The sequence below is a fragment of the Coptis chinensis genome, chromosome 3 (assembly GCF_015680905.1).
Source record: "Coptis chinensis isolate HL-2020 chromosome 3, ASM1568090v1, whole genome shotgun sequence".
Lineage (NCBI taxonomy): Eukaryota > Viridiplantae > Streptophyta > Magnoliopsida > Ranunculales > Ranunculaceae > Coptis > Coptis chinensis.
The window spans coordinates 24,707,357-24,730,932 of NC_141458.1; the positions used below are offsets into that span (position 1 = coordinate 24,707,357).

General features: G+C 36.3%; 4 protein-coding genes across 5 annotated transcripts; 2 read left to right on the forward strand and 2 right to left on the reverse strand.

The window, feature by feature from the left end:
• Window positions 1–2,114: 2,114 nt before the first annotated feature.
• Window positions 2,115–2,684, reverse strand: LOC147508782 (uncharacterized). Its single transcript, XM_086597631.1, has one exon. It carries the CDS (start codon window positions 2,682–2,684, stop codon window positions 2,115–2,117), a length of 570 nt encoding a protein of 189 aa, XP_086453757.1.
• A 10,918-nt stretch (window positions 2,685–13,602) lies between these two features.
• On the forward strand, window positions 13,603–14,111 carry LOC147508783 (histone H4). The gene has a single exon (XM_086601163.1). It carries the CDS (start codon window positions 13,680–13,682, stop codon window positions 13,989–13,991), a length of 312 nt encoding a protein of 103 aa, XP_086457289.1. The 5' UTR covers window positions 13,603–13,679; the 3' UTR covers window positions 13,992–14,111.
• A 1,324-nt stretch (window positions 14,112–15,435) lies between these two features.
• LOC147508784 (two-pore potassium channel 1-like) lies at window positions 15,436–18,914 on the reverse strand. Of its 2 annotated transcripts, XM_086601165.1 has the most exons (4): window positions 18,308–18,914; window positions 16,687–17,741; window positions 16,417–16,591; window positions 15,436–16,153 (listed from the first exon to the last, which is right to left on the reverse strand). In XM_086601165.1, exons 2-3 carry the CDS (start codon window positions 17,583–17,585, stop codon window positions 16,432–16,434), a joined length of 1,059 nt encoding a protein of 352 aa, XP_086457291.1. In that variant the 5' UTR covers window positions 17,586–17,741; window positions 18,308–18,914; the 3' UTR covers window positions 15,436–16,153; window positions 16,417–16,431. The 2 variants fall into 2 exon arrangements, with proteins under 2 accessions (XP_086457291.1, XP_086457290.1); XM_086601164.1 differs by lacking the exon at window positions 15,436–16,153 and having other exon boundaries at window positions 16,204–16,591; window positions 18,308–18,883.
• Window positions 18,915–19,775: 861 nt separating this feature from the next.
• On the forward strand, window positions 19,776–22,789 carry ZIP11 (zinc transporter 11 precursor). The gene is made up of 3 exons (XM_086601166.1): window positions 19,776–20,788; window positions 21,619–21,677; window positions 21,836–22,789. Exons 1-3 carry the CDS (start codon window positions 20,335–20,337, stop codon window positions 22,358–22,360), a joined length of 1,038 nt encoding a protein of 345 aa, XP_086457292.1. The 5' UTR covers window positions 19,776–20,334; the 3' UTR covers window positions 22,361–22,789.
• Window positions 22,790–23,576: the final 787 nt, after the last annotated feature.

Below are 23,576 nucleotides of genomic sequence, written 5' to 3' on the forward strand. Positions count from 1 at the left end.
CACATAAAAAATCTCACCTTATACGGCAGATTTAGTTTCCAGATTTTGGCAAAAATCTTTAGTTTTTCCCTCGTCGGATCACTCCAATCCTGCAGCAGGTTATATGCACTTTTAACCGTGTAATCCCCATATTTATGCGGCCACCAGAAGGTCGTATCTTCTCTTCCTTCAGAAGTGAGTGGGATGGACATGATTCTTCTGGTGTAATCAGGTGGCCATACCTCCGTAATCAGCCTTGTGTCCCATTGTCTGGTAACTGGGTCAATGAAGTCGCAAACTCTATCCTGTACACAATCCCTGGGTTTATCAATTAGAGGCAGCGTAATTGGGGTGTCAGGAATCCAATTGTCTTTCCAAGCCCGAATGGAAATGCCATCTCCCACCTGCCATCTCCTTCCCAGTACAATAAAATTTCTTGTGTAGTGCAGGGTCCTCCAAGTTGTTGATGCAGATGAGGTTAAATGTGCATGCATAAAATGTTGCCTCCGAAAGTACTTATCCTTCATTTGAGTTGCCCACAGAGATTGAGGATTACATAATTCCCATGCCTTCTTTCCCAGCAAAGCTAAGTTTTGCATTTGAAGATCTTTAATACCTAACCCTCCGCAATTAATTGGTGAGCATGCAAGATCCCATGAGAAATAATGCATCTTTCTTTCTTCCGCCGTATGGGCCCAAAGAAAATTTCTTCTTATCTTATCCATCTCTTCAATAATATTCACCGGAATTTGAATGCATGACATAACGTGTGTAGCAAAGCGTAAAGGGACGAGTTAATCAAAGTAAGTCTTCCACCTTTAGACAAGAAGCTCGACTTCCAAGACGCTAATCTGTTGTTGAATTTCTGCATTAATGGCAAGAAGTGTTGTCTCTTATTCCGCCATTAAACACAGTGGAATACCCGATAGGTTGGAAAGTGAACAAAGGTAAGGCGCTCAAAATCCAAAGTGGAACATTCTAGAATCTCTCTGTTTGGTAGTCTCTTATTATGAATGAATTGAGACTTTTGTCGATTTAAACTTTGACTGAGGCAAGACAATATCTTTGCGCATTACACTTTGTCGATTTCTATGGCTTCTTCAATTTTTCCCTTTCCCAAAAAATAATGGTGTCGTCAAGATACATTAGATGAGTGATTGGCAAATTGTGTCTGGATAATTTGATTCCATGGATTAGTCCCTTCTCTTGCAGTCGATTAAGATTGAGCGAAAGGACTTCAGCACACAGGACAAACAAGTATGGCGATATAGGATCGCCTTGTCGCAAGCCACGAGTAGGGGAGAAGAAACCATGAGGAGATCCGTTAAGCATAATAGAGAAGGTTGGACTCCGCACACAGAACATCACTTTTTGTATCCCATCATCATTGAACCCATATTTATTCAAAACCTCCTCCAGAAAAGGACACTCAATTTTATCATAAGCTTTATGCATATCCAGCTTTAGCCCAAAACATTTTGCCTTTGTATTTGACTTACCCCTGATAACATGAAACGCCTCGTGTGCAAGCAGAGCATTATCCAGGATTGATCTTCCCGGTAAGAACGCACTTTGTTGAGGGCCAACTATTCGCTGTAAAATCGGTCTCATCCTCTGGACAATAATCTTAGCAATAATCTTGTAGCTTACATTAGTTAAGCTAATAGGCCTGAAATGGTCAGGCGCTGAAGGGTGGGGTATTTTTGGAATCAAGACAATATTGGTATGGTTTATTTCTTTAGTGAAGGTACCTGCATGAAAGAAATGTTTAACCAGGCTGATTATCTTCTCATTCACTTCCTCCCAATATGTCTTGTAGAAAACAGCTTGGAACCCGTCAGGCCCTGGCGCTTTGAAGGAACCAATATTTCTGACTGCATTTGAAATCTCCTCATTTGATACCGCCCTGATTAGGGAGTCATTATCTGCTTGCGTCACCAGCGGTTGGATCACTTCCATTAACTCACCATCATAGACAGGTTCAGATGTGGAAAGCATATTTAAAAAGTATTGTACAAGATGATCACCAATCTCCAAACGTTGTGTTAAAACCTCCCCATTCAGCTTCACTAATCTGTTTATATCGCTTTTCTTATCACGCTTATCACCACCGTATGGAAGTACTTTGTGTTCAATTAAGCCCCATGCCATACCAAATCGTGTCGAGCCTTTTGTCCCCAGTGTGTATCATTTAGTTTTAGTAACTCTTCATACTCCAACAGCAGGCGTTGTTCCTGGTTGAGTTGTTCTTCAGTGGGAAAAATGCATCTATGTTGTTGCGCTTGGCACTCTGTTAACATCTTATCAAGCTGCTTTAATTTCACATCCAAGTTCCCAAAACAATTGTGATTCCACTCAATAAGATCTTTCCTACAAGCTGATAGATTTCGACAGAAAGAGAAGGAAGGAGAACCCGAAAAACCTCTTGTCATAGCATTGCGTACTACATTCTTGCATCTCGCATCTTGAGTCCACATCATTTCAAACCTGAATGTTCTTTTCAATTTTTGTTTAGCTGAATCTAAACTCAAATGTAACATCTTGTGATCAGATTCAAAAGTAGCATTATGGAATAACAGAGCATTAAGAAATATATCCCTCCATTTGCTTGAACACAGGGCACGATCCAATCTTTTTGAAACTCTATTACGGAAGCACTGGTTATTTGTCCATGTAAAAGTTGATCCCACAAACCCAAGATCCATCAGTCGACAATTTTGTATCATATCAGTGAATGGTTGGCATTGCCATTGGTACAATCGGATCTACCACCCTTTTTTTTCTTCTCTATACAAAATATCATTAAAATCTCCAGCACATAACCATGCTTGATCATTTCCAGGATTTAAGGTTTCCATCATTTGCCATTGTGCTTTTCTTGTAGAAAAATCATTATTACCGTAGATGCCAGAGAAATACCAACAAGGTGAGCTAATTTCATTAATTTTAACATGAATGATCCAATCATCTACATACACAATGTTAAGGTCTACATCAACATCCCACAAAAACCATAAACCCCCAGACATTCCTCTTGCTGGACAAACATAAGATTGATATCCACCTTTAACCATTCTAAGTAATCTACTAGATTTAGTCATACTTCACCTTTAGTTTCGGACAAAAAGATAAATTTTGGTCTCAGTTTCTGTATTGAATCATTCAACGCTCTTATTGTCGAGGGGAGACCAATGCCTCGACAATTCCACACAAGGCAACTCATGGCTTCTTTGGGAGCTGTTTGCGGGCAACTGCCTTCACCGTCCGGTATGGATTACGCCTACCGGAAAAGCCACTGGAATTACCATTAGAAGAGGGGAGTTTTCATCACCAAAAATATTCGAGATGATTTTGCCTAGGCTCTCTGTCTCTCAAACATGCTCCCTTCAAACTCTTGATGTTTGAATAATCCTTAACTCAATTACTCTCAGATTTTGCGGTTCAAATTCAATTTCTTGTCTCTTGTAGTGCATGGAATTTTCATCACCTAAAAGCGAGATCGATTATAATCGGACAAGTCCACAAAAGGTATGTTAATGGGATTATTAAACATTTCTGTGGAAATTACGATGAAGGAAGTATAAGGCAATGAGGTCGGGTTCTTTGAATGTATTTCGGAGAGAGTCCCGAGATCTTGGGGAAAAGGTATCTAGATTAACTGGGTTAGAGTTGATATTCCAATCATTACTAGTACCAGCATTGTGTCCAGCCTTCAGAGTTGTTCCAACATCTCTTCCAGGGGAGCTGACTTCCATGATCATTGGGCCTTTATCTCTCCCATCCCTGTGTTGCATATGAAGGTCCAGATTTTCCTGTACATCGAGAACAGATTCAGTATCATTGCCATGTCTCGGAATCTCAAAAATCCTGAAAGGGTGGTGCACTCTTGGAAGCTCATAAGGGTTAATCATCGACACTTCAAACACTGGACGATCAGTCATGAGTTTTGGAAACAGCCTTGTTTTTGGATTATACAGTTCAAAACGTAGTCCAAATGAAGTGAACTGTGGCTCTAAACCAAGATCAGCATCTGCTATGTTGCATGAGGCTTGATGATGACCAATGAATCCACATTTGAAGCAACACACTGGTAAAAACTCGTACGAGAATTGTATCCATTCGACCAGGGCTGGCTCAAGGGTGGATGTGGCCTTAGGCGACGATCCAAAGTGAGGCCTTTTTTTCTAAGCTCATTGACAAGTTTTTTTTTTATTCCAACATTTCATATCCAATTCATGCAAACACCATAAATCAATCATAATAAGCTGATTTCACGGTCTCAATACATTCACAAATAATTCTAATAAAAGACAAGTATTGATGAGCAATAGCTTGGAAGAATGAAGCAAAGAAATTAACTAGACATGCTTTATATTTCTCGACAATCAAAGCACATAAAAACAACAAACTACCTCCTTATCTCGTCCGCCCATCATCCTACATGTCGAGGTCCACAAAGTGAGGTTATCTCTCAGAGCTGCATAATTAAAGTGTTGTCCTTGTATGACTCCTCCCTAGAGTATCCAAATCCGCCATTGCTTTCTTTACGCTCAAAGACCGGTTTTAAACTCAATGAGATAATGATGGTAATCACCCATCATTTTGAGATAAAAGACTTCGAATCATTTAAAGTCTAATTGAACATATAACAACACAACTGCAAAATGGAAAAAAGAAACATATCATAGCACTAGTAGCAAAATAGAAGAGGGAAATAAATATGAACCAACCCAAGCAAATCAAGGCATCATTTAAAGTTTATTTTTCTCACCTTTTGAGCTGCAAAGACATCAATTAAATTATCATAGTCAAGTTTTTCAAACATATTCTTTTCAATAGATAACATAGCTAAATCATTAAGTCTTTCTTGTGACATAGTGGATCTCAAGTAAGATTTTATCAATTTTAGTTTTGAAAAGCTCCTTTCACCAGAAGCATCAATAATATTCTATATGCTATGCAAGCATTCGGAAAACAATTAATTCTTTGGAAAAAACTTAAAGCCTCGATAGGCAAATTATTTTTAGTTTGTAAAACCTCTTTCGCAATGTTTAACTCATGAAACAAATCTAGGCCATTAATATCAGAAACCATATCATGTCTTAAAGAACTTTCAAGATTTAGACAATATTTTTTCAAACTAGTCTCATCCAATGCTTTCAACTTCTTTAAATCATACAAAAAACCAAATACATCTTCATACATTTGAAACTGTTCAAACCTAGTTTTAATGGAAGAAAGAGCTCGATCAATTATATATAGAAAAAAAATCAATTCTAAAAGCTTCTTCTGCTGATTTTGTTGCCTCATCATTGTCATTTTCATCAAATTGTTTTTTTTCCTACTTAACCTTACGCTTTTCAATACAGGTTCTACTTCCATTTCAAGTGCAATCTCTTTAGCTGAAATCATAGCAGAAGTAAAACCATTTTCCCTATATTTTTCAAAAAATGAAATAAGACCCTTTAACTGAGCTATAGCAATATCAATTTGCATGTCTTTAGATTGCAACCTTTTCGAAACAGAATTAACAACAAATAATATATCATACCAAATGATCATGCCCAATAAAAACTCAAAGTTTTCAAGTTCATAAGTTGCTAGACACTCAGCTTCACTTTTTGTTTTAGGATCTTCACTAGTTTTTGCTAATTGCAATAAAGCATTTCTTAACTGAGGAGCTTGGTATTTTATTGCTTTAACACTGTTAACATGACTTTCCCATTGTGTTGGAGACCATGACTTAAGTGTGAAGCCTGGTACATTGTCTTTTCCTAAATTTTCTTCTAAAATTTTCCAATGCTTTGTCGAAGAAGAGAAAATTGTGTAAATACGTTGCACAACTCCGAAAAATGAAATTGCTTTTGGACAAGAGTTACCCATATCACAAAGCACTAGATTAAGACTGTGACAACCACAAGGCGTATACAATGCTATAGGATTTACTTCTAATAGTATTTTTTGTACTCCTCGTTCTTTCCCCTTCATATTAGCTCCATTATCATAGCCTTGCCCTCTTACATCATTAATATCGAGCTCAAGATTCTTTATTGCATTTGTAAGTTCATCAAAAAGTCCTTTCCCTGATGTATCATCTACTACTAAAAATTCTAAAAAGTGTTCTTCAACTTTTATCGGGATTGATGAAATATCCACACACCGTAGCACAAGAGACATCTGTTCTTGATGGCTTACATCAGGAGTACAATCAAGGATTACTGAAAAGTACTTTGCTTCCTTAATTTTTTTAACTATCATAGTTTTAACCTCAAGTGCTAATAGACTTATCAATTCATTTTGTATATTATGACCAAGATAATGAGTATGAATTTCACCATGTTGAAAACGACGAATATGTTCTTTTATTACACGATCAAACTCTGCAATCATTTCAATCATGCCTAAAAAATTTCCATTATTTTCTTCATAAAGCTTCTCGTTTGTACCACGGAAAGCCAAGTTGTTTGTTGCAAGAGTTTTCACTAAGGCAATAATTCTCAATAGCACACCTCTCCAATGCTGCCTCTCTATCTCAATTTGTTCTTGTACCTTTTTATCAATTGTTTTACCTTTTTTCAATCTCTCTTTTAAATCTGCCCAAACAATCATACAGTTAACGTGTTCCGTATTTAACTCATGTCTTTGGAGACTACTACTAATATTTTTCCAATCTTTACTTCCTTTACTAGCTAATTGACTCATGCTACTGTTAGAACTAAACAATTTGCAACAAAAACAAAACACTCTATCTAAGTCTTTTGAGTAGACAAGCCATGTCCTCTCAGACGTGCCTCGACTATTTAGTTTTTGAGCGTAATGTACTGCGGAAAAATGCCTAGCATTCTCATCTTTAGGATAATTAAAACCAAACTCCTCCCTAATTGGAGCTCTTTAAACCAAAAAAATCTCTCAAGTTTGTACTAACATTTTCCCCAAAAGCTGGATCATATATATTTGAAGGTCCAAATTCTAGATTGTCATTAAGACCTTCATTTTCTTCAGGGAATATGTGAACTATGCATTTCATTATCGATAATATTTTCATCTCCATCAATTTGTTCCGGTCTTTTCGTTATTTTCTAATTGTGTTAAATTGCTTGGTGGCTCATTTACTAACTCTTCAAGAGAACTAGTTGGCACATTTTCTTTAGTTTTAGTGACATACTTAAGAAGAGCCCCTTTTAAGATTGAATCAATTCTTCCTCTTTTCTCTTTCTTTTGAGTTTGGTATATCCAGAATCAAATTTTCTTGACATACTTACAATAAAAGGACATCAAAAAAAATAATGAACAAGAGAAAAGAACAAAATCACCTGATTTTTACGAGAAAATTAGTGCCCTTTTAATTTCTTTAGTGTGTAACTCTGTTAATAGGCGCCAAAATGCAAAGAATTTCTGAAATTGACAACAGAGAATAATATGTAAATAATAGATTCATATCAAAAAAGAAATTATCAATTTCACATTAAAGAGTATAAATTGATTACCTTCCAAATACAAAAGTATTAAATACCAATTTGTGAGATTGTGAGAATGTGATTTTAAGATATCAATGGTTTGGGAGTGAAAAATGGAAGTAGTAAGAGAGAGAGAGACGTTGAGAAAGAGATAATTAAATTTGTCTTTAATTAACTTAAGAAGAAGTGGAAAAGGTGCCATAGAATGTGGAGATTTTGCATTAACCGTGGGATTTTCTATTTCCATTTATTCTTTCTAGTTAAGAGGTCTAACTAGATGAGGACACTCCCACAAAAAATTAGACTACTACGTGTTTTTAGCCATCAGATTTGGCATATAGTTTTGAGATACAAATTATGTAGTGGACCACTTGGATATTATTTCCTTTAAACCAATTCAATTCCCAAATTTAGTGCGGTGGGGAGAATTGGAAAAACAAATAGACGACATTGTCCTTTTTTTGTTTTTGTTTGCCTTTTAAAAAAATGGTAATATCAAACATGTGCAAGGAGAAACAAGGAAATTTTGAGGCCTTCCAAATCGAGAGGCCTTAGGCCGCCCTAACTTCGCTAAATGGATGAGCCGAGACCTTGCATTCGACTCCATTAATTGGTTCCGTAAGCTTGAATCCTCGGTGGGATTGGATCATGAATATCCATCAAAGCCTTGACTCGAAAGTTAGCTGAGAAAAATCATTAAACTTTGGGTACAACTCCGGATGCATCAATTGATTTGGAGAGAAAAATGGCTGAATCAATTAGGTTTCCTTCAACAATTTCCCTATCCTGGAATAGTTCAGGGAAGTTAACTAGTTGAACCCAAACATAAAACTTGTTGAAGTCAGGTGCCTGGTTATCCTTCATCTCCATCCAAGGCACAATTTGTAAAATATGCTGAGAGACAATCCAAGGTTGAGCCTTTAAGATCATTTCAATTTGATGTTGATTCTCTAACCAAACTTGATAAATATCCCCTTTGTACAAATGCATTTTAGTAATCTTAAAAGGAGCCCAGGTTTTTTCAAGATTAACTTTAAAAGTGCCATACAAAAGTTTTCCTTCTAGAACTCTGACAAAGCGACTAAGCTTATTGCATTCCAGCAGCTTAGCTTTCATTCGGTCTGAATAGTTGATTGATGGGGCTGATCGGTAAGACATTTTGATTTTTCTGGCAAAATCAGAAGAGAGATTGTCAATTGGATTTTGGTTAATATGAGCAGTAGTTTTTCCTTTTGCAGATGCCATGGTAGTGATAACAAGAACTACTTATGGGGAGTGTGAGAAAGGGAGGATCACCAACAAGTGATTTATATAAGTTGTTAAGGCAATCCATGCTTCACAGAACACTTCCGCATGAGGTATGGATATCTTATCGCCAACCCATAAGCCAATCCTGTAGCAAGGGAAAACTCACTTCTTGCATTTCCAATGTATGCATCTCTGAATAAACTGAATTCCGCCGTCTTAAACTGCATGCGTTACCCAAATAACTATCATTAACCCTTAAGCCCAATCAACTTAAATCAGAACCAATCAAAGCCTATAACCCATCTGTAACTGCAATCAACACCTAGATTCTCTTTATCAAAATCTAGATACAGAAAAACAAAACTCTGGAGGTTAACACAGCAAGGAAACGGTGTGACTCGGTGAAGAAACGGTGTGACTCAGTGTGACCTAAGTAGTAGAATTAGTTACCTTTATTATCAAGAATTTGCTGAAAGTGATAGATAATTGTGTGATGGCCACATGTTATAATGAATGTGTCTTCAAAATAATTAGTTTTGCTATTCATAAAGGACTTGCAGTGCAATTTGTAGTGGGCTTATCTTATACCTTTGTACAATTTACCATAGATCAAGGCCCAAAATATCGCTGGTATATTTGATATATCGATGGTATATCTGATATATCGCCGATATATCTCGGTAAATTGGTACACCAATATCGATATTTTCGACATATATCCACCGAATATTGAACCCTTTTTTCCGATATGAAACTTTATATCGCCGATATAATCGATATATATCGGTTGACTTTTTAACCATTTTAAAATATAAATTCGATATTTCCAATATATTTCCGATATTTCCGATATTATATTTCCGATATTTTAAATAGTTTGGACTGGTTACCAAAAAAATAGATATATCCAAAATATCCGATATATATATCGGTTTTTGGGTACACCGATATATTCATCGATATCGATATTTTGGGCCTTGCCATAGATATCAATAAAAATGGTCAATTTCATTTCATCAAAAAATTTGTCTAATGGTATGGATGGCCAGTGGTATTTTTTAGGTAGGTCAAGCCGCTAATGATGCAACTACAACCAAGGTAGAAAAAGCACGAGGCAATATGCACAATAAACTAACATTGGTTGATCCCTTTCGTTCTCGAAACTTTTAGATTTTAATTTTGGGTTAACTAGTATTACCCCCCCCCCCCACTAGATGAGCCAATTAGGATTTCCTCCCCACTTGATGAGAAATTAGGGTCTCCCCCCTAAATACACACACAAAAAAAGTCAAAGTGGGTTGACCGAAAAAAATTTGTGTATATTTAGGGGGGAGACCCTAATTTCCCATCTAGTGGGGGGGGGGGGGGATCCTAATTGGCTCATCTAGTGGGGGGGGGGGGGGGGTAATACTAGTTCACCCTTTAATTTTTAGCGTCATAATTTATAGAACTTCTCAAGAGATTGCATAAGGTCGTGGAGAATAATGTGATGGTTGCGTGTTCAAATGAATATATATTTAGAAGGATTGAGGTTGTTATTCATAAAAGACTTGCAGTGCAACACTTGTAGCACGTTTGCCCCTCCCATTGTGTAATTTCATTACATATTAATAAAATATTCGTTTAATAAGATAAATACTATACTAATACTAGTTATGATGACTTACTAAACAACTTTAGTGTTCTCAATCTAGACTTAGGTTCCAAACATGCTTCTACCAAACATCAAAAGTTTCACCCTCATCTATGTGCCTCAATCCATTATTTCTTCCAAATCAACCACCTAAAAGTCTCAAACATCTAAAATTTCAGCATGTCAATAATTCTCTATGATGTATCACGGTGTAACATAAGTATTTTCTCGTGTCTATTCTCTTAATACAAAAGGCAAACTGAAGTATTCTATATGCAAACTCAAAGGAATGATAAAAATACTCACAACATGACACAATTTGGTAAGACCATACCAATGGCGGTACTATACTGAATTAAGATGAAATGATCACGAAATTAACCTAAAAAACATATGATTTTTTTTGCTATGTTTACTATGATAAATTTACACACAAAAAAACATTCTAGTAACCACATTTTTGTTGTAGAGATTTGTGTTTATTGTGGCATTTTGTTATGGGAAAAATTGTTGGAAATAGGTCATTTGATCATATGCATCCTTAAAATCTTAGTCTTGCATGTGGTTAAGAAATTAGCAATTAATTAATGTACTATGAGTGTTGTCACACAATTTTTGTGTGCAACATGAACGCTTGTGTTTACAATTCTTTACATGGTTTGATGTTGAATGTTGTGCATATACAAAATAACATTTTGAAATATCAAATTAAGTCGGGATTTAGTGATGAGATAAACTAGATTCTTTGTGCAGATAGATTATTATTATTATTACTATTAATTATATTTAAAAAAAAAATCAAGAATCTATTTTATTACATAATCAAACTAAATCATACAAATGATTTAGTTCCTTGAATATATTTTTACATTTTTAATTAAAATTGTTTTATGAAGAAAAGAGGATAAGTACAATACTTCAAGAAGCTAAATTCTTTTGCCCACATACATGATACATAGTTCCTACTGTTACCAAATTTAGAATTGCATCTAAAACTTCAAGCATCAAATTGACACAAAATAACCAAAATGTTACCAACTAGGGTCTGAGTCTCCACTCTAACACTCTCCACTATGCAGTAGTGCTCTGTCCTTCAAAAGTTTTGATGGCCACTTAGGCTGAGTCCAATGGCTCCCTATCCCTTTAAAAGTAGTGTTAAAGTCAATAAAGTAGAGCTAAAATCAACAAAATAGAGCTAAAAGTCAATAAAGTAGAGCTAAAAGTCAATAAAGTAGAGCTAAAATCAAAGGATTTTACTCTCTATCTCTATTTTACTCTCTATTTTAAATCAAAGTATTGACTTTAACACTACTTTTAAAGGGATAGGGAGCCATTGGACTCAGCCTTAGGCATTCCCTTCGGCAAAAATACTTCTAATTTGTTGTTGTTTTGTCATTTGTAGAGCTAGCTCGATTGCATTATTACCATCTCTATTTCCAATACTACTCCCGCCAAGATGAAACATAAGAACAATTCTTAGCTTTCATAAAACAAGCAACAAAATTTCCCAAATTGACCCAGCTCAATACCTCAATGTATACTAACATTACTAAGGCTAAGTCCAATGGTTTGGTGCGCCATCGCACCAAACCGCATAATAGAATAGTGTATAGGGTTAGTCGGAAAGCATTTGAAGACCCAATGGTTTTCTCCAATGGCGAACCAAAAAACACACACAAAATCACAACTCCTTATCCGCCTTTGACAATGACGTAAAAAAATAAAAATAAAATTACAACTCCCTAGCCCCACCCCCAAAGGTGTATGGGAATTTTTTTTTTTTCACATTTTGTCCTTTGTCTTTAGTGTACAAATATAAAATAATAGGGATACAAAAGTAATTCATCAAAACTAAAGATTTTGAAAATAAATTTGATCAAACAAATTTTCTAGCCGCTATTTCTATTGACATGCAAACCATATGTTATATCGTTAAAATTAGCGATATAGATAGGTAAACTTAGGAGTGTAATACGAGGCGGGGCGAGTCAACCACGGGTCAAATAGTGATGGGTCAGGTCGGAGCGGGTATAGGAGATACAAATCCAGTGGTCCCCGACGGGGCGGGTTAAAGTGTCATGTCTTAGTACCATCACCCCGCCTGTTGGGTTAGCTTATGGGGCTGGTTTTGGGCGGGTCATTCGGGTCGGGTAGAAATTATCATTTTAACCCAATTTCACCCAAAAAAAACTTTAAAATTCTGCAAGTAATATATTTCCAATTCACAACATAGAGAAAAAAATAGAATCAATCAATAAAAAATAAACAAAAAAAAAAAAAAAAAAAAAAATTGAACTTGAACCCAAAACCATATATATAAATTTGAAATTTTTTTCTCGTGATTTACCATTTGTAAATTGATTATTTTTCATAGTATGATAAAATGAAGATGGGAGCAAGGATCTATGGTACAAAACAATAAAATATAAACTAAAAAAATTCAAAATTAATACAAGGATGAATGATTCATCTTCTCCAAAATTCGAAAGTTGAATTTGAATTTTTGATATTTGCCCAATGTTCAAACTTGAATATGTGAAATTGATGTTGAACTCATAAGTTTGTATTCATATCTCTCAAATTCCTATAAAAGTTAAAAGAAAATATAAACAAAAAACAAAAATATTAAAGTTAGAGTCTTGAAATTGTGCGGATCAACGGGGTTGGGCCAACAACTTTTGACACGATACGGGTCGGATGGCTTAACGGGTCGGGTTTGAGCATAAAACCTACACCCATAGTCCAACCGCGTTAAAAACGGTGGCGGGGCAGGGCGGAGCGAATCTGTTTTCGGGTCGGTGCGGGTTTGGGTGGCGGGTGAAGACTAGATACCCTACCGGATGATAGGTCAACGGTTTTTTTTTTACACTCCTAGGTAAACTTATACCGATAGCATTGGCAAGTTAGCGTTTTGACGTACTATTGAATCACAATTTCCACTATATTTAGTGTTTTGCCGCACCAAATTGGACTTAGCCTAAGATTCTACGAATACGGAGTTACAAACTCCTAAAAAATGATATAGCCCATAATATGGCCCAACTTCAGTAGCAGAGAGCCTAAACCATAAAATCACGACCCAATTGCGAGTCAAACTACAAAGTAGCAGTGCTGTTTGTGATAAAAGAAAACCAAGATCCGTGCCTTTACCTCTCTACCAATGAGACTCCACTATTTCTAATCCAACGCACTACAACTCGACTTAAAAGAAGACACGGAGCGACAATTAAATCAACGGCTCACACATGAAAGTCACAAGACCAAAAAAGTCTATAAATAACACCCACCCCTCATTTGAATATCTTATTCAGAAAACACAAAATCTAAAAAATCAAGAAGAGGGAAATTTCAATTTTGAGAAAATGTCTGGTAGAGGGAAAGGAGGAAAGGGATTGGGAAAGGGAGGAGCAAAGAGGCATCGCAAAGTTCTTCGCGATAACATCCAGGGCATCACTAAGCCTGCTATCCGACGTTTGGCGAGGCGTGGAGGTGTGAAGCGTATCAGCGGTCTGATTTACGAAGAGACAAGAGGTGTGTTGAAGATATTTTTGGAGAATGTGATTCGAGATGCTGTCACTTACACCGAACACGCTAGAAGGAAGACTGTTACAGCCATGGATGTGGTTTATGCTTTGAAGAGGCAGGGAAGGACTCTTTATGGGTTCGGGGGGTAAAGCATGGTTAGGGTTATTGAATCTATGCTGTATTTGGTTTCTTTAGTGTTAGTGTTTTCTGTATTGTATCTCGTATGTTGATAATCGATGATGGAATGAAATCAAATTGGGGTTTGATTATTGAGTTTTTGATGATTGTACCTGAATTCTACCTTACCATTTAATTAATTTGTATCAAACTGTTTTTTAACCTGGAAAATTAATATATAGTTGCTGAATTCTGAAATCAAATCTCGACCAATATATAGAAATGGGACACTGGTTGAGTTTCAATACACTCATGTCAATTGAGTTACAATTCTTCCAAACTAATTAAAAGTTTAGATGGTCTTTTAAAATCGAGAATGATTTTGATGGTTTGTAAACTAAATTTCTAAAATTTGAATTAAAAGAATTAATAACAGTCTTTGGGCTTCTGTGAATCCAAATTTTATATGATCGATGGTAAACTATGAAAGTTTATATGCTGCAAATGCACACTGGGACTTTCGGTCTTTAGCTTTTAAGGTGCTTCGAGATCACTTGGTGTAGTTGAGAGTTGAGACTCTCAGCAAGTTTATCAGGTGGATATAGGCAACAGAAATACGTAATAGTTACTTGGCAATGCTGAATGGAACTACTGAAGGGTATGTAGAAGGTACTAGAGGCTCGAGAGAAGAGGACTTCAAGCCTTTTTCATTTTGTGGTGTTGGCATGTTTTGTAGTTTTGGGAACAATGGAGCCTATAGCCCCCATGTCACTGTTTCATATCTCCTGTTAATGATGATTTGGTATGCAAGACCTGACTATAACACCAATACGCAGTATGAACATTGGTAGTATACAGAGGTCACTAGATCACGAAGGTTCTACTCAAACTTGTTTCTGCTTCCTTGATACGCTTGACTCTCTTTGAATACTGCATTGTCGCTGACGCATTGAGAAGAAGGCTTTCTTGAAACAGTACTTTGGTTTAGATCAGGTAATATGGCCAGCTCGATTGATGGAATACAAAACCTAAACTGTACCATGTGAATCAATAACTACGGTCACGTGGCAATTTCTGGCTTGGTGATGATGTCTGTCCTAGGGAACTCTTAGCGGGCCATGTAATCACGTCTTCAGAGCTGCAGCTTCACCCTCAGCTACAAGCAACGTGTATGTCAGTATCTAACCATTCGAGTTTAACGCCTTCGTTATTCCTAATCATGGAAATGAGGACCTTTAATGAGACCACCTAAGAGAGGCTACAAATGTTTGTTCTTGGCTTCCCTATGAACATAATGATAAACTTCTCAACATCACTGCATGGTTTCTAAGATCAACAATAGGATTGAGAAACGGTCGGGCCACAGTTGCAAACTAAAGAACTAAGCTTAAGGAGATCCCTGAGAAATTCTTTAATCAAATTCATTGCAGAGAAGCTACCTATCATGTAACACTTTTATTAATCGGGACATCAATCTATGACTAATAGCTATATTTTGTTTATTGAATTAAAATTATATTAACTTTCCTCAAAGCAATTACAAAGACAATGAAAAGACCAGTGGACTAGAAAAGAGGAACCAACAAAGTAACAAGGTCACACTTAAACACCAGTACTAAAAAAGTACGTAAGAACATCAATAAGCATACCCCACAAAGACATCTCACAAATTATGAACAAAGAGCTCCAATCAGCCATGAAGTTCTGTTGAATACCAGAGTACACCCTTACTATCTGCTTTACTCACCTGCATTCATTTGTTTGCCCCTGACAGCCTGGTCCCTAATATCCAGATGCACTATATTGTCAGATAGGTTTGCTCCCACCATACTGCAGCAGGGTTTTAGACATTGGAGACGAGACCCTTCTATAGAAATTGCATTCTACAAGAAGAGGTTCCATAGTTTTGAACCAATAACCATAGATATATGAGTCTGTGATTTGCAGTTGTAAACCTAATGTGGAAAGCAGTCAACTACTCAAGTCCCGTCTGAAGCTGTTCCAAATATAACTAGTGCCACAATAACTATGTATTATGATTGCCGTAATTATGGGTTCATAAGAGCACTTGACTGGTTCCTACTATTCTAAACAGCCCGACTTTTTGATTGTTCATTTATTGTCATAAGATGAAGATTCAACAACCAGAGTGTGAAACATGCTGGAAGCTCGAGAAATACCAATTCTAAAAAGTCTGAGAACAGAACTACAAGTTAGTGTAGAGTAGAGACTACTATGAATCTATAATCCAAAATAATTAAATTAAATTAAGTGGCAACCAAAAGCTTTAAAAGTAAACTGCTCTGTAATTACAAAAAGAGAGAACAATTGGTTGGACAACAAAAGAAGCTCCTTGGAGTCATTACCAAAAAAAGAAATAGACATACTAGGCATTTGACTCTACAAAATGGCTCTTTGAAAAAATATGCACTTATATCACAAAGTTCTGAGATTAACCTCTCCATGGTGCCATTACTTATCTGTTTGAAAGGATTGAGCAAGCAAATCAGAGGTCGACAATGTTCCAGATTGATCAGCATCAATATTCTCAAACTCCTCCATCACAAGGGAAATATCTTCTTGGTTGATCTTTCCCATCTCCTTGAGCTTATATATGACAAATTCAGCAGCACTGTGAAGTTAAAGGCGAAGACTTGAGATAAAAGATTTTAAAGGATAATTGAAGATTTGAAGTACACATAAACAAAAACAAAGGATAGAACTTACGTCACAGTCCCATCATCATCAAGATCAGCTGCTTCAAGATCTGTGACTGTCATCTTTCTTGAAAGGACCCACTTAACCAAATCCTGTTGTCTACTCTCGGTGTTTAGTTCCGTAAGGTAAAAGAAAAACTGAGCTACGCATAATGTACTGGTCAATATCCAAAATATCGCAAATAAACGCCCTGCTTCAGTTGAGAAGCTTTTATCCCCATATCCCAAAGTTGTGATGGTGGAGCAAACACAATAAAATGCGTCAACAAGGCTCAACTTCTCGACTTTTGTTAAGAAAATTGTTCCCACAATTATAAGAACCACAAGAAGGATCAAGGACAAAAGAAACTTATATCTCACTTTATTGGATTGGATCTCCTTGAGAATTTCAGTTTCACTCACTTTTTTATGCAAGTGTAGGGCTTTAACCAGCATTACTTCCTGCTTCTCCATGAGGTAATCTGCTGACTTACCAAGAATCATCCCAACAAGAGCCATTCCCGTAAAAACAAAAGCACAGGCTAGTAGTTTGGAGGCAGCACTATTAGGAACAAGATCTCCATACCCGACGGTGGTCATTGTAACAATACAGAAATATAAAGCATCCAGAACTCCATTTGTTTTCTCGCCTCTTACCTGATCCTTGACAATGTAGAAACATACACAGCCTACACCAAGGTAAATGGCCAAGAACAAGAGTACCAGCTTAAAACTAGGGTTGAGATTTCCAAATACTGAAGCAGAATGTGGAGGCAAGGCAATTTCATTTCTTTCCAATGGAGTACAATCAACAGGAGCACTTCTGCTACGACACAATTTTCTTCTTTTCAGATCATTTTTCTTAACGGTTCTAGGAGAAGGTCTTACTAACCCCGGGAGCAAGGGTTGTCTGGTATCATTAGTTGCCATGAACCGATGACTAGAGTAAATCACTTACGGCCAACATGCACATAACTTGGGCCTAAGGATCGAAGATATGCAAATTTGTTGGCAAACGGCATAGGATAACAAACAGATGTTTAAAACCAAATAATTAGATGGCACTACATGAAGATATATAAGATTCTGCAAAAAAGGGAACAGAAAAAGATTAAATCATGCAACAAATATCATTAGATAGAGAATAAATTTAACCGAAACATTGTTCACGTAATTAGAATCATATTAACCTCATAATGTATTAAACATGCGTGATATAAAGAGCATCATATCATTAGACCCATTACAACATTGTTTACATTTTACATAATTTTAATAAAATAATATTAACATCATGTCAAGATTGAAATATTGATTTGATGTATTAATATCATATAAAGGACCATATAATATGGGAAGAATAATCAGATGCAGATCATATCAATCTTAAATGTATAAAAATATTTTTGGTTCAAGCGCCGACATCCTACATCCAAATTCTACCTTAGCTTAGCAGCTTTCAATAACAATGATGAGCTCAGATCTTACATAAATATGTTCAAATAGGGACAACAGAACACTTAAATTGCAACTTCATGTTAAGACTTCAAAAAATTTCATAGATGATCAAAGTATTGTGTATATAGATACATAATAAGAATACCAATTCAAGCATAAAATGAAGCTAAAATCTGGAGAGATATATTGAGTACCTGTGTAAGTTGGAATTCTGAATTTGCAGAGATATAAAGCTAGCGTAAATGAACTTAGGAAGATCAATGCATTTGTTTTGCCATGAGGATTGTGATTGTGTCTATCCGGGGCTACGAAAAAACAGGAACAACCTAAACAGAAGTGAGTTCGTGTCTCAAATCAAAACCACTCTTTCCAGGCTTAAGCCCCACTCGAATTCCATGGGGCCTCGAGCTTCACTTGGGGACGGGGTTGTCTTAGGTCCCTCAAAACTAATCTTCGTAGATTGGAGCTCCAACCCTCTTGCTACTTGCTTGCTAGTATGTGAGTATGTCACTCATTAATTAACCTCTTTGCGCCCCTTCTCTCATTTCCTTATTATATGGGGTCAATTACTTCTCTACACTATTGGACAATAAAATGTCTCACTTATCAGTTGACTTGGAAACTCTTCATGAACATACATATGAACAAAGTTCCGCTGAATTAGAAAATGAAAAATTACCACTCTACATTGTGAGAACCATGATGTGCCAACAAATTCAAAAAGACAATACATTATTTATTTTTATTTTATTTTTTTGTCAACTCTTAAGTCTTAACTATTAATTGAATAAATACCATTCTTCTCTCAAGTACTGTACTGCACCCCCTGGACTCAATTGTACTATCCTATAACTCAGTGTATCCCGACATTGGTTATCCAGCCCGTATCGCAAACAATTTTTTTTTTTAAATTTTGGTTTTGTCACTTTGTGTGTGTGTGTGTGTTTGAAGTTTTGGGATTCTTAGACTACGAATGAAGCTTTTTGTGTGTTTGGGAAATGCGAATCTTAATGCCAATAACGAACCTTTTTGTGCGGTGTGAAACAATAGTCTTCTTGGTGTTACGGTGTGAAATAGTTAAGCACCCAAGTCTAATGGGGGCTATAGCATCACAACTACAAAAATGTCATTCTAATGGGATTGTTAAAAGGGTCTTAAATTTGGAAAGAGTAAAAACCCAATCAAAATTAAGACTTTCGCTAACATCTGTTATAATAAGTTTGGGAGACGGACGATATAGTTTATGTCGTCCGTGTATTAAATTTCAACAGACTGCAGAACTGTGTCATCCGTCCAAACAAATTTCAACTTAAGTTACAAAATAATGGACAGACGGCATAAACTATGTTGTCCGTATCATTTAGCACTTCAAAATAGAAAATGTGATTGGTTTTTTTATTTTGGGGTGCTAAATTTAACCGGACAAACTAATTAACTTATTTGACACCTTTTAGCAGCCCAATTTAATAGCTCTCCATTGGACTTCTCTAAGACAGTTGTACTAAAAGCCTATAAGTTTCTTTGTGATATTTGGACCCAAATGAATGGTCAAATTTGCGTCAACAAGAAGTCAATTTGGAGTAACTTCTACGATCAGTAGTCATGACAGACTGTGGAGCCAAGAAGACGAACGATACTGAGAGCTGGGCCAGGGACAATAATATTTTGAATTTGGCTGTGAATTTGGGTACACAAGCAAGCATTCTAACCCAGTTTCCGATCAGTCATATTCTTCAAATTTGTTGTCAAAGTACATTTCATTTTCAGAGATTGTTCTATCTCATGAACGGGAAAAAAAAGGATTGCTCTATCAAGATACCGTTATTCGTCCACTACTAGGGCTTGCAAACTGAAAATGAAAGGAGCAATTATGAAACCACTCAAAATTGATGGCTGTACACATTTTTCTCCATGGAAGCAGCCAAAACTAATTCCAAATTCAAACGGCTTTAAATCCAGAGCGATAATGAATAGATCTGACATGGGTAAAACCCAACTCCTCATTCAGACCCGATCCATTGACTTTTCTTAAAAACGGTTTTGTCGTACTGTCGTAGTGTCGTACAGATTTCTAAATTTTACCATTGCACAATTTACAGTGTACAACTCCTTCCAAACCAAAGAAGAAAAGTACAAGTGTACAACACAAAACTCTCTCAAAACCACCTGTTTATAAACCCAACCACCCCACTTTTCCAAGTCCCACCTCAAAAGTTCCAAAATGACCTCCTGTTCATTCTTCATCACCCTCGCTTTCCTCCTCTTCCTAATAATCTCCGTATCCTCCCACGGGGGTGATGAGGAGGGCCAAGCAGATGCTGATACTGAACAGCCTAACTTGAGGTCCAAGTCATTAATTCTCGTCAAAATATGGTGCTTGATACTTGTATTTATCGGAACATTTATCGGTGGCATATCGCCTTATTTCATGAAATGGAATGAAGGCTTTCTTGTTTTAGGAACTCAATTTGCTGGTGGGGTGTTTCTAGGAACTGCTTTAATGCATTTCTTGAGTGATTCTAATGAAAAGTTTGAGGATTTGACGAGTAAAGAATACCCGTTTGCGTTTATGTTAGCTAGTTCTGGGTATTTGCTTACTATGCTGGCGGATTGTGTTATTTCTTATGTTTATTCTAAAGAGAATAATGGTAGGGATGCTGATGTTGAGCTTCAAGGTGAGTTTTCTAACAGTTTGGTTCCTTTTGAAAATGTTCTAAACAGATTATTTAATTCGTTGCATAGATGCTATACATGTGCTAATTAAGTATTTCTTGGCACTCATTTCTATACAGTATACATACACCTGAATATGTTTTGCTTGCAGAGGTGCAACCGTGCACCTCTTTATATTTGTTTATTGAGTTATAATTTCTTTAGTTAGTGTTTCAGTGTTTCTAATGAATATGATATTTTGGGTGTTTCTAATATTGATTAATTGATGTGAAGAACTCTGTATATTCATTAGGGACATGGACCAACTTTCTGTAATATATGAATTTATTTTTGTTGATGTGTTTATAATCCGATAACGGTTATTATATATAGATAAAATATCATTTTCTATTTTGTGCGTTATATTTGAGTTATAGGTTTGTGTGTTGAATTTTATTACAAATACTAATTTGGAGCTCTGAAAATTACTGTGAGACAGACTAACTTTGTAGCGAAATTGATTAATGGACTTTGTGTATTGAATATGTTGACTTCCAGTATTAATAGGTTATGGATTAGTTTAGTCTCTGGAGTATGTCAAAGATGCATAAATATTCAAATGAATTTGTATATTTTATTAGTTTGAAGATCCTTAAGAAGCCTTACAACAAGTTAGCTGCTCTTAACAGATTCATAGAGCTGCACGTCGTAGGTAGATAATCAAGTCCGAAATCTTTTCAAATCGGATGTTGATTCCTTTTTTCTCAAAAATGAAGTGAATGAAGCATAGTTAGTCAGTTAGTATATGGATATTTTCTTATTAATAATTTGTATCATTTGCTTGTGGGATCAGGTGGTGTCCAGCAGCAGAAGCAGCGAAGTATTGGTACAAATTCACAATCCGGTATACATGTTAGTACCAAGAACTTATTTTCATTTGCTTGATTGGGGTAAAATGTATGTTCTATATAGCATCTTAGGTTTGATCATGAACAAGTCTGGGCATTAGTTTTGCTTTATTGGTAAACTACGATAATGATAAAGTGCACTTCGGTTGTTTGCTTCAATAGCGTGAAGAAGGCATGGCCAACCACTGTACAAAACCTTCACTTGCCATTGCTAGTTCGCTGGGAGACAGCATTTTGTTGATTGTTGCGCTATGCTCCCATTCCGTGTTTGAAGGCATAGCAATTGGTGTTGCAGAGACCAAAGATGATGCTTGGAGAGCCCTGTGGACAGTGAGCCTACACAAAGTATTTGCTGCAATTGCAATGGGAATAGCTCTCTTGAGAATGATCCCTGACCGTCCACTCTTATCTTGTACAGCTTATGCTTTTGCATTTGCAATATCAAGTCCTATTGGGGTGGTTATAGGGATAGTGATAGATGCTACTACTCAGGGATCAGTGGCAGACTGGATCTATGCTATATCAATGGGTCTTGCCTGTGGAGTCTTCATCTATGTATCCATAAATCATTTACTCTCCAAGGGTTACTTGCCTCAGAAGTCAGTTTTGGTCGACAGACCGCTTTACAAGTTCCTGGGCGTGTCGTTGGGGATTGCGGTGATTGCTGTTGTAATGATATGGGACTAGAGTGTGTCTGTTTCTAGTTCTTGTTTCTACATTGATGTTCATTCTTCGTTGGGACCTAAGACAGAAGATTGGTATCAGTCAATCTGATGGATTAAACTTCAGCGGTTATTGTGCAGGCGATATTCATATTCCTCTTCTTGTTGATGATCGATGACCTGAATACCACGACTTCGTTGGCCTTATTTACTAGCAGAGGGGAGAAACCTGGCAGCTTGATGTCTAGCTTGTGAGCAGTTTCTTATTCATCTTGGCTGTTTTAGTTGTTAGGCATGTTTAGTTGTGTATTACTACTTTGCAGGTTGACAAAAGACATTTCATGTTAATTAGCGGTGGCACGATATGTGTATAAGCATGATATAACATTTGAGCGTTCAATGTACCAAAGTTTGTAGATTTCAAGTCCTGTAATTCAAGGGAGTGTTTTTGTTTTGTTTCCTCTGGGAATAGTAGTATGACTTCTTTGTTTTAATATGATAACCTGAGTTGCCGGAGTCACAACCTCGGTACTTAGATATAACCTGAGTTACACTCTAGCTGTGTTTGGTTCACAGATTCCTATTTCTTGTGGAATACATATTTCTATAAAGTATATGTCTAGAATTTATTTGTAAATTCACTTTCTCTTTGTTTGGTTTGAGAGAAGAAAACACTTTCTATATAAAAGAAGTTCTATTCAACAACTGTTTGATCAGACCTGCATTCCACTGGATCACACCCCACGTTCTACTGTATTATATCCTACAAATTCCCCAATTTTCTCAAAATTGAAGCTCGCACCTTCCAAAACCCTCAATTTCGTCTTATACTTGCCACATCAACGGTGGAATATCTTTAGCTATCCCAACAAAAGATCAATAGAGTTTGGTAGAGGAGAATTCAAACATTGGTAGCGGGTGAGAGGAATCAAGAGTATCAGGTAACATATAGAAGAAAACAACTTCATTTTTTTTATAAAGTGAGTTGTTTTTCATTGTTAGCTAGTACTTGAAGAATCTATTTTCCGTTTTATGGTTTTCTACTGTTTACCAAATGAACCAGAGATTACAAATTCCATGAAAGAGTTTTCTTTTCCTCCATTTTCCTTAAACCAAACACAGCCTCTCATATAGCATAGTACAAAATATCAAGATATGACAAAATATCAATCTCTGATTTATGGATGTGTATCATAGATATATCCCTCTCTTTGGAGATATTTGATATTGTTTCATATGCA

Bases quoted from the DNA above. Each gene is read 5' to 3' on its own strand.
- LOC147508782 (XM_086597631.1), bottom strand. From the start codon at position 2,684: ATGGATCTTGGGTTTGTGGGATCAACTTTTACATGGACAAATAACCAG.
- LOC147508783 (XM_086601163.1), top strand. From the start codon at position 13,680: ATGTCTGGTAGAGGGAAAGGAGGAAAGGGATTGGGAAAGGGAGGAGCA.
- LOC147508784 (XM_086601165.1), bottom strand. From the start codon at position 17,585: ATGGCAACTAATGATACCAGACAACCCTTGCTCCCGGGGTTAGTAAGA. The intron at 16,592-16,686 runs GTAAGTTCTATC...TTAACTTCACAG, and splicing joins GATGATGATGGGACTGTGAC to TGCTGCTGAATTTGTCATAT.
- ZIP11 (XM_086601166.1), top strand. From the start codon at position 20,335: ATGACCTCCTGTTCATTCTTCATCACCCTCGCTTTCCTCCTCTTCCTA. The intron at 20,789-21,618 runs GTGAGTTTTCTA...TTGTGGGATCAG, and splicing joins TGCTGATGTTGAGCTTCAAG to GTGGTGTCCAGCAGCAGAAG. The intron at 21,678-21,835 runs GTTAGTACCAAG...TTGCTTCAATAG, and splicing joins ATTCACAATCCGGTATACAT to CGTGAAGAAGGCATGGCCAA.